The sequence below is a fragment of the Panthera uncia genome, chromosome B4 (genome assembly GCF_023721935.1).
Source record: "Panthera uncia isolate 11264 chromosome B4, Puncia_PCG_1.0, whole genome shotgun sequence".
NCBI classification, from domain to species: Eukaryota; Metazoa; Chordata; class Mammalia; order Carnivora; family Felidae; genus Panthera; species Panthera uncia.
The window spans coordinates 15,263,738-15,278,329 of record NC_064809.1 but is presented as its reverse complement, the minus strand read 5'-3'; the positions used below and the strand labels follow the sequence as shown (position 1 = coordinate 15,278,329).

The 14,592-nt window shown below is 42.5% G+C and overlaps 1 protein-coding gene across 1 annotated transcript in view; it reads left to right on the top strand.

The window, feature by feature from the left end:
- The window catches only part of CUBN (cubilin), a 273,177-nt gene extending 259,888 nt beyond the window's left edge, over positions 1–13,289 (top strand). Inside the window, exons 62-67 of the mRNA XM_049626901.1 lie at positions 86–291; positions 3,222–3,369; positions 4,456–4,637; positions 7,814–7,979; positions 9,477–9,712; positions 12,353–13,289. Of these exons, the coding sequence (XP_049482858.1) occupies positions 86–291; positions 3,222–3,369; positions 4,456–4,637; positions 7,814–7,979; positions 9,477–9,712; positions 12,353–12,460 (1,046 nt within the window). The 3' untranslated portion in view covers positions 12,461–13,289. The remainder of the gene's footprint in view (positions 1–85; positions 292–3,221; positions 3,370–4,455; positions 4,638–7,813; positions 7,980–9,476; positions 9,713–12,352) is intronic.
- The last annotated feature ends 1,303 nt before the right edge of the window (positions 13,290–14,592 follow it).

Here is a 14,592-nt window from a genome sequence, read left to right as displayed (position 1 = left end):
GATAAGGAAGAGTGAATTTTAAATATTGTGTGTATGAAGAGACATGAGTAAAACTTGTCTTACAAGTTTTTCTCTTTTTCCCCAGTGCCTTGTGGTGGAACATATAACGCAACTTGGACCCCCCAGAGTATTTCGTCACCCAATTCATCAGACCCAGAAATCCCATTTTCCACGTGCACTTGGGTCCTCGAAGCCCCTCCACATCAGCAGGTCAAGATCACTGTGTGGGCGTTGCAACTGCACCCACAAGACTGTGACCAGAACTACTTAGAGTTTCAGGACTCACCTGAGGTAATAATTATAGGATGCAGGACAGTGACATCTAGTGGCCTTTTCACCAGTATTTACGAAACACATGAAGTAATGAGGGCATAATTAAATTCCCAAACTCACGTATACAAAATATACAACACCATATACAAACCCCTCTATTTTTGCCATATACAAAACCCTCTATTTAGGTGTTAAGAAACTTGCACTTGGTCTTGTAGGTGAGGAGCTCTCGAACTGCCGTGTGCACAAGAAACATCTGGGTGTCTAGATAAAAGTGCATGCCCCAGGGCTCCCCACCTCCCGCTCAGATACCGTTTTCCCTACACAGTGCCCAGGAACCTAAATTTTCGATGCACATCTTCAGTATTCTGCCATTAGTGCTCCAAGGGCCACGCCCAGAGAAACATTTGTGCAGGAAGGGGATCTGTGTGTATGACAAACTGAAGGGGTCCATGCGGAACACAGGGAAATCAGTTACGAGGCCGTTTGGCACCAGTCCTTTGGGACTATATTCATGGTAATATGAGAGGGAAGAAAAGAAAAAGCTGTTTTAGTTAGAGAGAGAGAGAGAGAAAGAGAGAATTGCCCAGATGCCAAGACATTTGGACATAGATGCATGAATATTCACAGAAGGCCTGAAGATTTGGGCGTCATCATTATATGAATCAGTAGCTACAATAATGCGAGTAATGAGATTATTCAGGGAGCATCTGTCAAGTGAGAAGGCATGACCAGATACCTGGGGAGAACCCCCCGGAATACCTGAATTATCTTTTAGCAGTTTGAGAAGCAGCTAATTCACCCCAGCTCGTTCCCAGAGTGTCATATTCAACCCCCCGATGGCTGGCAGTTGCAGAGAATCCAATCTATCACTTCCTGAGTCTTCAGGGTCTCCTCGCTATAAATCCAGGGCCCCCTCGTTTACGTATGGATCTTGGTGGGTATAGAAAAATCCAGTCTGGCTGACTCCAATTGGAGAGATCTGAGAAGAGCTGACTTCTGATCAGATACCGTATTTGCTGAATTTTCAGAAGGCAGACAGTGAGACACAGCCTAGGCTCCCACCATGGTCCGCATGCAAGGTTACCATCACTCCCCTGGTAGTGGTTTTCAGAACAAGACTCCTATTCCCTGGTGGTACCCTTCCTAGAGGGTCTTCAAGCCAAGTGGAACAAGGCCCTTTGGTTAAAGCTCTCAGTTTCCCATTGTTTCCTGAAGCTGAGACAATGGGGATCGGAGCAGACCACCACCTGGGTGCAGAAAGCCTACTTCCAGTGCACAGGTCAGCTCTGGATCATAACCGCAGCTGGACTGGCTTCGAATAAGACCCCGTATTTGTCATGAATGAAGGATGTCCTTTGACTGAAGGAATAAAGAAAAGAACAAAGGGTTTCAGCGTGGGTAGATTGGGAGGAGAGGTAGGAAAGTGACTGATAACTAGGAGAAACTGGAACTCTCACCACGTCTGAGAGTGGCAAGACATTGGACATTCACGCAAGAATCGTGTGGCAAAGGCACCACGGCCGGCTCTGGCAGGGGCTGCCATGGAGGGTGGAGAGAAAGGCGCTGGTGTGGAGGAATGCAGATTACAGTGCTCAGTGGATCGTCTGGAAAGATACTGAAACCTCCATGAGTTGAGAAAGGAAGAAGGGTGCAGAGGATGGCCAAGAGCTGAGACACCCCAAGTCTTTAATGAGGGAAAGACGCCAGAGGGAAAGTGGCTATGGTGAGAAGGGTCAGAGGAACCTTTGGCCAGAGGTGGAGACCCTCAGGGGAGAGCTGGATCTGGTCCGGGGATAGATGCAGCCTGGAGAACCCCACCCACCGTCCCAGCCCCCCACCACTAGTCCTACTCAAGGAATGGTGGAGGATGGGGAAAGAATGGCCTCCTGCAGCCCCCTGGTGGAGGCTTGGAGACCCAAGCTTCACTCAGGGCCACAAAGTGGAAATGGATGGATGTATACAGGGGGCAGCTATCACTGCAGTGAGAGTTCAGAGGAGGCAGCGGGCAAGGTTAGGGAAGGACCAGCAGCAGGAGACAGTGCAGGGGAGAAACATACATCAGCAACAAGAGCTTCTGAGCAGGAGTGGGAAGCGGGCCTGTCAGTAGGCGCCCAAAAGTTAGAGGCCACAAATGTCTCAACTTCGGTGCCAGTGGCTTTTATGGAAGGATGGGTAGGCGCTGGACCCTATTACCCTATTATCTGGAGAGGCGAGGAAGGCTGCCCGGGTTTTACAAGGGGGAAATGGGGACCTCATTGCAGGCAGGGACTGCCTCCTGGGATTCACAGTGTGGCCGGAGTGTGGTTGGATGAGCTCAGGGGTGGTGAGCTGGGAGCTAAGGGGAGGAGCACTGGGTGGGTCTTTTTTTTTCTTTAATTTTTGCTTATTTTTGAGAGAGAGTGGGGTGGGGGGGGGGAGAGAGAGAGCTGGGGAGGGGCAGAGAGAGAGGGAGACATAGAATCCGAAGCAGGCTCCCAGCTCTGATCTCGACGTGGGGCTCAAACCCGTGAACCATGAGATCATGACCCCAGCTGAAGTCAGACGCTTAACCAACTGAGCCACCCAGGTGCCCCTGGGTTGGTCTCAACGGAGTTCAGGACTATGGGAAAACCCCAGCTCAACTGTGTTGAGCCCAGTCAGCCTGGGTGTGTGCAGAGCCACAGCACAGGCCTTTGGCTGTGAGGCTGCATGAGGGAGAGAGGGTCTTGTCCTTCGTGTCTGTCTCCTGGTTTCAGCAAAAGCTTGGCCTTCCCCTAGCACCCCTCGGGGAGTGTGAGACTTTTGTGGATTCCAAGACCAGCATGAGCCTGGGTGAAGCAGGATTGGAACACTGTAACTAGTTTCTGTGGGTGAATATTGAGGCCACCCTTTAATGTGCATTCGATTTAAGGTCTATTCTCTTTTGAAACTCAATCTAGTGTGATTTGGCTTTCATTTCATTTCAGAGCGATGGAAATCCAGGAATTCAGTTCTGTGGCAGAAATGCTTCGGCTATACCGACGTTCTATTCTTCTGCGAGTACGGCAATTGTCATTTTCAAATCCGAAGTTCTCGACAGAAACTCCAGAGTGGGTTTCACGTATCAGATTGCAGGTGAGCCGTGGAACTTTGTCTGTTATTCAGAAAACCTGCCACCGTCCCAATTCCTGCTAGAATGGACTCCTGTAAGCAAATTTGGGTCTGTTACCATAAACCATGTCCACAACAAGGTAAGAAATTGTAACTAGAAGCCAGGCCCACATCCGCAGATGACTAAAACTGGTTTCTGAGGAGGTAAAGTGAAAATAACACTAATTAAAATGTTTAGAATGCCAGCATGTTTTTCAAATCCATGTAGTTAATTTAATTTAAATGTACACCAGTTATTTTATTAATTATCCACTTGGCCACAAATAGAAATCACTGTGTCTTACGAAATTATTTTGTAAAAAAAACAAAAAACAAAAAACAACAAATCTTGAAAGGGCTATTTGACTACAGTAACAATTGAGAAGTTTATTTCCAGGAGAAATTATTTGATGTTCATTTCAAGCTTGATTAAAACTACAGCTGCTTTTGATTACAACAAACACATAGTGGGGCACCTGGGTGGCTCAGTCGGTTAAGTGTCTGACCCTTGATCTCAGCTCAGGTCTTGATCTCAGGGTCATGAGTTCAAGCCCCATGTTGGGCTCCAAACTGGGCGGGAACCGGCCTAAAAACAAACCACAAACAAATAGAAAAGCTTTTGGTGGTTTCACCCAAAATGATAAGGATGAACAATTTACCGATTCTATCAGAATGAGTAACTTATCAAAGGATATAAATAGAAATCTTCATACAAAAGTCAGTTATGGTTGCAGAGTCTTTGTGCCTAAAAAAAGGCCTAAACGTCAACCAACTGCACTTAAACGTGATCAGAAGAGAACAGAGAATTCTAGAAAGTTCATCCTCAAAGGAGAATGCTCATATTTCATATTTCTCATGGGGGCGTTTTACGTTAACGAGACACCACATTGCATCCGCGCTATTTGCCGTTACCTCACTTCCTGTGGCCCCAGTTATCCCAAAGGTGAGAGGGTTGAAATAGCTTTTTTCTAAAGTGTGTTCAAATCTAATAATCTTGAATTCTGTCAGGTTGAAAGAACATTAAAAGTTGGGATGCCTACATTAATTGCGATTTTTTTTTTTTTCTCTAAGGTTGCAACAGAGAGTATAACAAGGCATTTGGCAATCTCAAGAGTCCGGGATGGCCAGATAATTATAACAATAACATGGATTGCACTGTTACTCTCACGGCCCCTCAGAACCACACCATTTCCCTCTTTTTTCATTCATTTGGCATCGAGGACTCAAGTGAATGCACGCACGATTTCTTGGAGGTAATGTACATTTGATCGCATCTAAAGAACTATTTAAAAGATGGATCACTGAAGATTTTTCACCTCTTTCTCTGCTACTTCTAATCTTGGATCCCTTACTTGTTCATGATTATTCATTATTCTTCCATCCCATAAATATTTACCAAGCATCCTTCTAGGTACAGGCACCGAAAATCCAGTAGGGAACAAGACATAGGCAGGGCCCCCGAGGCTCAGAGTCCATGGGAAAGACAGATAGGAAAGAGTCAATTCCCTCACACCTGGAAAGGACTAACAGAATCAGCAGTTTGGGGAAGAGAAGCTTCCGGGTGGAGGGAGGCGATGTTTAGAGAGAACCGGCAAGGACTTGGAGGAAGCAGAGCCATGCTCCTGGGGTGGGGGCTGGCACTTTGATTCTTCAGCAGCACCATGCGAACGGCCTCTGCATTCCTTCTGCCCTGCACCACCTACACTCAGTGAGCAGACCCATTACATTGCTGTTCACAGGAAGATGAGCCCATTACCAGCACAGACAGCGCGTGGAGCCCAGCGCCTATATTTTACCATGAAAACCCCAGAGCTCACGCGGGTGTTCTTTGCACACTCTTTTGGAAATGTATTCATTCTTAGGGAGCAGACTAAGGTGAAACCTGAGACTTGTATATACAAAATGCTGAATTCCTCCATGAAATGAATTTGAATCTAAATCTTACCCGAAGTTGCTCTAAATGGGCTTTGTTTCATGTAAACAAGAGTCTTCTGTAAGGTTTCCAAGCAGTTTATTTGCTCCTCTACATCTGTTAAGGAGTTTTATTATTCTGGGAAGCTCTCCCCTATAGAATTAATCCAAATCTTTTGTTAATGAACATTCTGTTTTTCTTTGAGAGAGAGAGAGAGAGACAGAGCAAGAACAGGGGAGAGGGGCAGAGAGAAAGAGAATGTTAAGCAGGTTCCACGCTCAGTGTGGAGCTCGACACAGGGCTCGATCCCACTATCCTGGGATCATGACCTGACCCGAAATCAAGCGTCCGACGCTCAACCAACTGAGCCACATAGGTGCCCCTTGCTAATGAATATTCTGCGTCTATAGTGTAGCAAGTGCTGGAAGGAAGCCTGGGCCTTTATCATGGCAAATATCCTTGTCATGGTAGGAAATGAGGAGGAGATGAATGTAGCAGGGAGGAAATGAGAGAACTGCAGTATTGTTTGCATCAATCAGGGCATTAAACGCAGACCTTTGTGCCTCACCCACTTCTGTGAAGTGTGAGGCAGAAGCCAGAGGAGGGGATACAGAGAAAGGACAGAATAATCCCGTCCGTTCAGAGTCACAGTGCAGCTACCCTGGGTCCACCTCAAGCCTGAGCTGACCGTCAGTGACTGGAGTTAACAGTTGCCATTTTCCTCTGGATGCTGGGACGTGCAGGGATAGCTCTCCAGCACCAGAGGTGGGAACTACTCCTCCTGGCTGCCCTTCCTATCCCATGGAAGTTGGTTTGAAACTTCCTGTCCAGTAAGCAAAGACAGGAAACTGCAAGTGTGGCCTGTAAAGTGTAGCCAAGTCTGGTTTTTGATGGCAAGACCGTAGCAGGGCTTACCGGCAGCCGTAACAGCAAACCTCCCCATCCCATTGACGTTAACCACGGCAGGAACAGAAACTTCCTGGTGAGGATTCGGACCGTGTTACTACCACACAAAAGTCAAGCTCTGGACCACATTTGGAGTCTGCGTTTGTTTTTAGTGCCTTCATCCCCCCTTTTCAGGATCGTCTGCAGGCTCAAGGATGTCTCTTGCTCTCATTGTCCCATCCCCCCTCTACAGAGATAAATGAATAGGATGCTAGTGGGACTTGAGATCGAACTTACGCTCTCAGAGCACAGCCTTCTCAAACAGGGCCCAGAGGAAAGAGACCCAAAGGGAAGAACAGAGTGGTAGGGGTGCCTGGGTGGCTCAGTCGGCTGGGTGTTTGACTTCAGCTCAGGTCATGGCCTCACGGTTCCTGAGTTGGAGCCCCGCGTTGGGCTCTCTACTCTCAGTGCAGAGCTCACTTTAGATCCTCTGTCCTCCTCTCCCTCTGCCCCTCTCCCGCTGTGCTCTCTTTCAAAAATTAATAAACATAAAAAAAAAAAAAAGAATAGAGTGGTAGCAGGTCTGACCTTCCAGCATTCTTGAATATGGCAGCCTTCTCTGAATGCAGGTAGTTCACTGGCTATGCCAACTATGGCAAGGCCACTTAGCAGCATAATCCAAAAAGGACAAAAAGGCACTGTTTTCTCCCACTGGCTACTGCATAGACCTAAAAAGAATCTCGGTTTAGATCAACACGAAGACTAACCATTGTGCCTCTTATGACTTAAGACAGCCAGCAATTAGCCAAATGCTAAACTGTGAAATTATAAAGGCAACGGAGGAACTTCCAAGAATTTTGAATACATATGTCAGTAAAATCTCCACTCATACATGTTGAGCTGCTTCCAGCTCTCCATTGCCTGGGTAACATTTCCTTAATACTCCTCAAGAGTCTTCCTCCGAATAGGGAGGCTGTGAATGCGCAGAAGGAACACTGGGAACAGAAGGTAGTCAAGTTCACTGTGGTTACCCATTCTCACACAGTGACTCATTGCCATTTTTTATATGCCTCTCCTCCAAGCAGTGAATCTAAAAAAAACAAAACACAAAAAACAAAAAAACTATTCAGCTTCAGAATGTTTTTAAAATTACCTAATAGTCAAGTTTTATAAATTTATTGAGTTGTGTCCTTTTCCTATACAGAAATTCCTTTGGTTTTGGACTTTATTATACGTCCTACATTGATTTTTTTTTCATAGCCCCTTCATAGCCAAGCAATTTTCAAAGGGAAAAAAACATACACACAGTATAATGAATAAACTACAATAGAAGTGACTGGAAATGGAGCAGGCAATATCCCCCTCCCATCTTTTTGAAATTTCACAGATATTTCTGAATTCAAATGCAAATGGTTTTTGATCTACAAACTGGATGTTTCTCTCCTTTGCAAGAGAACGTGACTTCTGGGTGTATGTTCAGAAAACTCTTCGTTCTTAAGTACACAAAAAGACAAAGCTTTTCCAAAAGAGGTTGTCATTCAGATGGTCTCATGTCTCAGTGGATGGCAACGGAAAGTCAGAGAAGGAAGAATAAAATGCTTAAGTATAATAATTAATGGCTCATTTTTCAAGGTAAGAAACGGCAGTGACAGCAGCTCGCCCTTACTGGGCACATACTGTGGAACCCTGCAGCCAAATCCTATCTTTTCTCAAAACAATGAACTGTACCTACGGTTTAAGAGTGATGGTGCAACTTCCGGTCTTGGGTATGAAATTGTCTGGACCTCATCACCCTCTGGTAAGACACTTGCACTTTGTAAGGGAAATTGATGCAAGTGAGGAAAAACTTGGGGGGGGGGTGGTGTCTCATAAAAAAGGACAATTAAAAGTGACCTTACCTCTTAGCCATCTGTATACTGTATTGTTTTCCAATAAATATAGAGATTTTTGTTAACAATGACAGTACAGATATCCTTTTCAATTCTACTCTCACTCATTATTTCTACATTACATGTTTCTTGTAATATGAAGAGATATAGAAAGAGTAGATATATGAATATACATACGTATAAAGCATAGATATGATATACATTTTTAAATTCCTTTATAAATTCTGATTTTGCCATATTTTTAACTTTCGGTTTGATCATCAAGGTAGTTCTCTGAGAATTAAAAAAAAAATGTGTACCTAAAGCCAAATTACTTACACATACTTGGGTGTAAGTAAACAGCTGTGCCTTTGATAGCACCAGTCATTTTTCAGCAGTCCCGGGGGTGAAAGTGCATTTTTTTCAGGGAAGTCAAGTAACTTCCTGCACATTTGGTTGGTTGGTTATCAAGTAACTGGAGGAAATTTAAGTCATGTTAATATATTTCACTCCAGAGAGGAGGAATATCTTTATGAGAAGTCCCGTTGAGGTATTTCAAAATATCTAAAAATTTCCAGGTAAGAATGATAAAAATGACTTAAATATACTGAGGGACAAGAAATAACTTAAATCTTGGCAGCTAAAGATGCTTACAGATGATCTCCGATGCCCTGATTTTGCAGCGGAGGAAATAAAAATGAGGTTAATGAGTTTTCCAGAATGCACAGCAAGATTTTGGCAAAAGCAAGACCAAACCTCCAGGGGTTAGACACCCAGCCCAGCGCCATTTAATCTTACCATGAGGTTTCTTTCTGTTCAGTGGGATATCTGGGTGCCCAGGGTATCTGGTCTAAATAATGACAGCATTTGCAAATTGACACCAATACTTACAGGGCTCTGTTTTTGAGTATGTCAATCTCGGTACTGTCAGTTATAAGCCCAGGAAAGTCATTTTACAATTAAATAATTATTGTCAAAACCTACAAGGATACAGTCTTTCGGGTCAGCCCTGGAATTCCACTTTTAATTTTACTTCACTCCCGTCATTATCATCAACTTGCTGCATATGGAGAGCCCCACGCCATCAAAAGTACACAACAACTTGAATTACTCTCGCCTACAGCTATTTTATCAAGTTCTTTGTTTTCCCAACCCACTGTTTTCAAAGAAAGGACTTAGAGGAAGTGGTCCCAAGTCATGATATACAGGGAACAGAATACATGGTAGGGGTGGGGGAAGGCGGGATGAGGTGGTGTTGAGGCATTGGAAGGGATATAGCCCACAGAAGGAACTGGAAAGGGCTTTCTGCCACCTCTGTTCTTGCAGAGTGTCTCAGCACCTTGAGAAAATAGCAACCGTCTTCCTGCCTCACAAGGAGATGGTTTCCACTTTGTTGAATATAACGGCCTGTGTTGGTTTCCTTGTAGGCTGTGGTGGAACTCTTTACGGACACAGTGGCTCCTTCACCAGCCCTGGCTACCCGGGAACTTACCCAAACAACACTCACTGTGAATGGACCATTATTGCTCCTGCTGGCAGACCTGTCACGGTCAGCTTTTACTTTGTCAGCATTGATGATCCCGGAGACTGTGTCCAGAACTATCTCATACTCTACAATGGACCGGATGCTAATTCTCCAGCCTCTGGACCATATTGTGGGGCAGTGAGTAAAACAAACATTTTAAAATTCCCATTTATTATTTTTAAATGATAACTTACTGTACACTTTTAAAGGCAGACACATGCAAAGTACAAAGCACAAGCCTTTTGCAAATTTCAGCAGTTTCCAGATTTTCCTTTCTATTTGGGGAGCAGGAGTGCCACCTAGTGGGCACTGCATTAAATTAATAGTAATAGTTCCCAGACTCCACTGCATCAGAATCGCTTTGGGCCACCACGTAGGGGTTCAGCCTTCCAGTGCCTGCTCCCATCCACTGAACCAGAATTTCTAGGACAGGGGCTGTCCGTTGTTTTTTAAAAGCTCCATACATGATTTCAATGCACTTCCCAGGGTTGAATACCCATATTGTTTTCTCCGTGAATACAACTACAGACCATTTGAACACCTGACTCCATTTTATCTACTTCTTGTTGAAAATCGTAGGAATTCTTTGAAGAAATAAATAGAGATATTGAAAATGGGTCTAGTAACTAGTAGTTGTTCTTGTAAAGTTCTGGTGTGATAGATTTCCCTTAAACGTCAAGATAGGATTCTGACAGGGACTCAATTTTGCTTGCATCTGTCCTTGCCACCTTCTCGTTTTATGTGAAAGTAGATACGGAGCTTTCCAGTAAGGGAAATGTGACCACAGTAGAGAGAATATCAGTTCTTACCGTTCTGCTCTTTATTTATTAGCCTTGCTAATTAATAAGGCAGTGAACTACAGCAGCTAAAAATCTAAAGAGTTGTTTGGCTTCCTAAATTGAGATGCAATTGATATATAACGTATTAGTTTCAGGTGTATGACATGAATTTTTTGTGTGTGTGTGTGACCAGAACTTTTAAGCTCTACTCTCTTAGCAACGTTCAAATAGACACTACATTCCCAGGGCTTACTTATAACTGGGAGTTTGTACCTTTTGACAACCTTCATCCATTTCACCAATCTCCCACCTTCCGCCTCTAGCAACCACCGGTTTGTTCTCTATATCTGAGAATTTGGTTTTTTGTTTTCATTTCATTTCGTTTTTTTAGATTCCACAAATAAGTGAGATCCTGTAGTATTTACCTTTCTCTTTCTAATTTATTTCACTTAGTATAATGACCTCAAGGACCTTCCGTGTTGTCACAAACAGCAGGATTCCCTTCAATTTGTGGCTGGATAATACTCCCTTATCATCACATTATAAATATACAAATATATAATATTATAAATATAGATCCTATATATTATCCATTTGTCCATTGACGGACAGTTAAATTGCTTCCACATCTTGGCTATCATAAATAATGCTGTGATGAACACAGGGGTGCAGGTATCTTTTCAAGTTGGTGTTTTTGTTTTTTTCTGGATGAATTCCCAGAAGTAGAATTGCTGGGTCACATGGTAGTCCTGTTTTTAATTTTTTGAGGAATCTCCATACTGCCTTCCACAGTGGCCGCACCAATTTGCATTCGCACCAACAATGCACGAGGGTTCCCTTTTCTCCATGTCCTCGCCAACGCTTGTTATTTTGTGTCTTTTTTATGATAGGCATTCTAACAGGTATGAAGGGATATATCATTGTGGTTTTGATTTGCATTTTTCTGATGATTAGTGATTTTGAGCATCTTTTCACGTACTTGTTGGCCATCTGTATTCTTTGGAAAAATGACTATTCAGGTCCTATGTCCATTTTTTAAATCAGATTGTTTGTTTTTGCTATTGAGTTCTTTATATATTTTGATTGTTTTTTAATTCTTTATGTATTTTGGATGTTAACCCCTTGTCAGATACATAATTTGCAAATATTTTCTCTCATTCAGTAGATTGCCCTTTCATTTTGTTGATGGCTTCCTTTGCAGCACAGAAGCTTTTTAGTTCGATGTAGATCCTTGTTTATATTTGCTTTTGTTGCCTTTGCTTTTGGTATCACATCCAAAAAATCATTGCCAAAAACCGATGTCAAGAAGCTTACTGCTTATGTGTTCTTCTAGGAGTTTCATGGTCTCTGGTCTTTAATTCATTTGGAGTTGATTTTTATGTGTGGTGTAGTTTCGTTCTATTGGATGCGAATATCCATGTTTCACGGCACCATTTATTGAAGACAGAAAGGTTATGAAAATAAACCCTAAAAGGAAACTGCAGATGTTAATAGGGGAGAGTCATACACTTTACTGATATGATTGTTTTAGTTGGAAGAATAAGTATGTGTTTCCGTCAGAAAAATTAAAATTTTAGTACGAAGTTGGATTGGAAATTCAACTTTTATGACAATTTTATTGAGGTATGATTCACGTACCATAGAATCCATCTACTTAAAGTGTACATCCAATTGTTTTTAGTAGATTTAGAGTTATGTAGTTCAGAGTTGTCACCACAAACAATTTTAGAACATTTCCTTTCTCCCAAAAGAAACCCTGTATCCACTACCAGTTAATCTCCATTTCCCTTTGATCCTCACCTCCCACCACCAATATTCTTTTTTGAGGTATCCATATTAATTCTTAGCAAGATTCCTTCTAGAAAAATATGCAGGTGTATGTAAATTCAACAAAATTTCTTTATGTAGTACTTTCTTCCTAGGCTAACGTTTCCAGAAAGATGCTCAAATGTGCAAAACGTGTAATTGGTTACTTTTTTTTTTTTCTTTCCAATTTTAGGACACGAACATAGCTCCCTTTGTGGCCTCCTCACATCGGGTCTTCGTAAAATTTCATGCAGAGTATGCACTGCGGCCATCAGCCATCCGGTTAACTTGGGACAGCTAACTATGTAACACGGTGTGTTGGCTGTACTGCAGGGGCCCTGGGGCATGAGCACATGTCTGCCATCCTGATGCAGGATTCTGCCTCTGCCACTGGGAATAATCTGAATTTTGTTTTCACCAACGTACGTGTGGAATCAATATGCATTCATTATATTTTTGTTTTAATATAGAATGTAGCTTCATTAGCCTTGGCCGTGCTTGTCACCCTTCCTTCTAACACTTTGAGCCGAAAAGTTCCTAAAATCCCTTAAAAAGTTGGAAATGATTATGGCAAACGTGATGGAAACTGTCAAAAGTTAATGATAAAACAGGAGTATGATTTTCGCTGTGAATGTCAAATGAGGGGTAATAAACAGTAATGAATTGTACGTGATGACGCTGCACTCATTTTTAATTCATTAGCATTTAGTCCTTCACTAGCAGGTGTAGATTTTCAAGTTGAATTTTTACATGTGGATGAAGTACGCAGATCCTTCAGAATATGAACAATGGAGCCATGCTGCCTGCATTGACTGTTAGCCCTCCTTGCTGAAGCTTCCTTAACTTCTCTGAGCTTTCATTTACCTATGTCCCACCATTGTCCATTTCTAGCTTACCAGCACTGAATGTAAAGTCCTACATAGCTTAACAACACTTTTGTAAAGTTTTCTGCTGCCTTTAACCAAACATGTTATGCTAAATATGCAAAGTTAAGTCTTCGTAACAACATGGGACAAAGTGAAAGGAAGGCGCTGTGGAATGTGTGACTTCATCCTACTCGGATACTCAAGTGCCAGAAAAATTGCTTCTGCACAGAGTACAGAGCCACATGAATAAAACATTCTCACCTTTACAATTCCCGCTTCCTTGAACTCTGTGTTATGGGTAGATACGTGACTTTCACAGACGACCTGTTATTGGCCAGAGACGTGAATGCACCGAACGGAACCATCCAATCCACAGGGTCCTGACGAGCCGGGGCAATGGACAAAAACTCAAGATGAAATTCCGTAGGGGGAGATACAACATTTTGCTCTTTTACCTGAAAATGAATCACAAAGGTACAGGATATAGAGAAATTTGACACTAACATGTGAAAGGATGGGAATTTTATCTGAAGGCAAGACAAACATATGCAGCTGTCAGACACTAAAAGGATTTGATCTCAGGTCGCGTCATGAGAGTAATGGTATCTACAAGAGTTATGCACAGAGAGATGCACTTTCCCAGGAGGTACATTAAAATATCTAGGAGGCACAAAGATTTCAAGAAAACATAGGCAATATTATTGTGTAATTTTTTAAATGTTTATTTATTTTTGAGCGAGAGACAGAGAGAGAGACAGAGAGAGAGAGAGAGAGCAGGGGAGAGGCAGAGAGAGAGAGACAGGGACACAGAATCCAAAGCAGGCTCCAGGCTCTGAGCTGTCAGCACAGAACCCAAAGCGGGGCTCTAATCCGCAAACTGTGAGATTGTGACCTAAGCCAAAGTCAGACGCTTACCCGACTGAGCCACCCAGGCACCCCATCTTTTTGTTTTAATCAGAATTGTTTTGGCTATGTAGAGTCTTTTCTGGGGACTAATCTGGGGATTGTTTTTGTATTTTTATGAAAAATGAGTTTGGAATTTTTATTGGGATTGCTTTGAATCTGTAGATCACTTTGGGTAATATGGATGTTTTCACAATATTAATTCTTCCAACCCAAGGACATGTGATATCTTTACATTTATTTGCGTCTTGTTCAATCTCTTTATCATTGTCTTACAGTTTTCAATGTACAGGTCTTTCACCTCCTTGGTTAAATTTATTCCTAAGTGTTCTTTTTTTATTGTTTTTGATGCAGTTGTAATTGGGATTGCTTTTTTACTCTCTCAGATAGTTTGTTGTTAGTGAATAGAAATGCAACTGATTTCTGTATGTTGATTTTGCATCCTGCTCCTTTACTGAATTCACTAATGAGTTCTAACAGTTTGTTTTCTTAGTAGAATCTTTAGGGTTTTTTATATATAAGATCACATCATCTCCCATTAATAAGATGCATCTAATTTCCGCTGGTTCTGTTTTAATTCACTTATTTATACATACTTATTGAACATTTACTACGTGACATGTACTAAGAACAACCAGGGATAAAGTAGTGAACAAGACAGCCA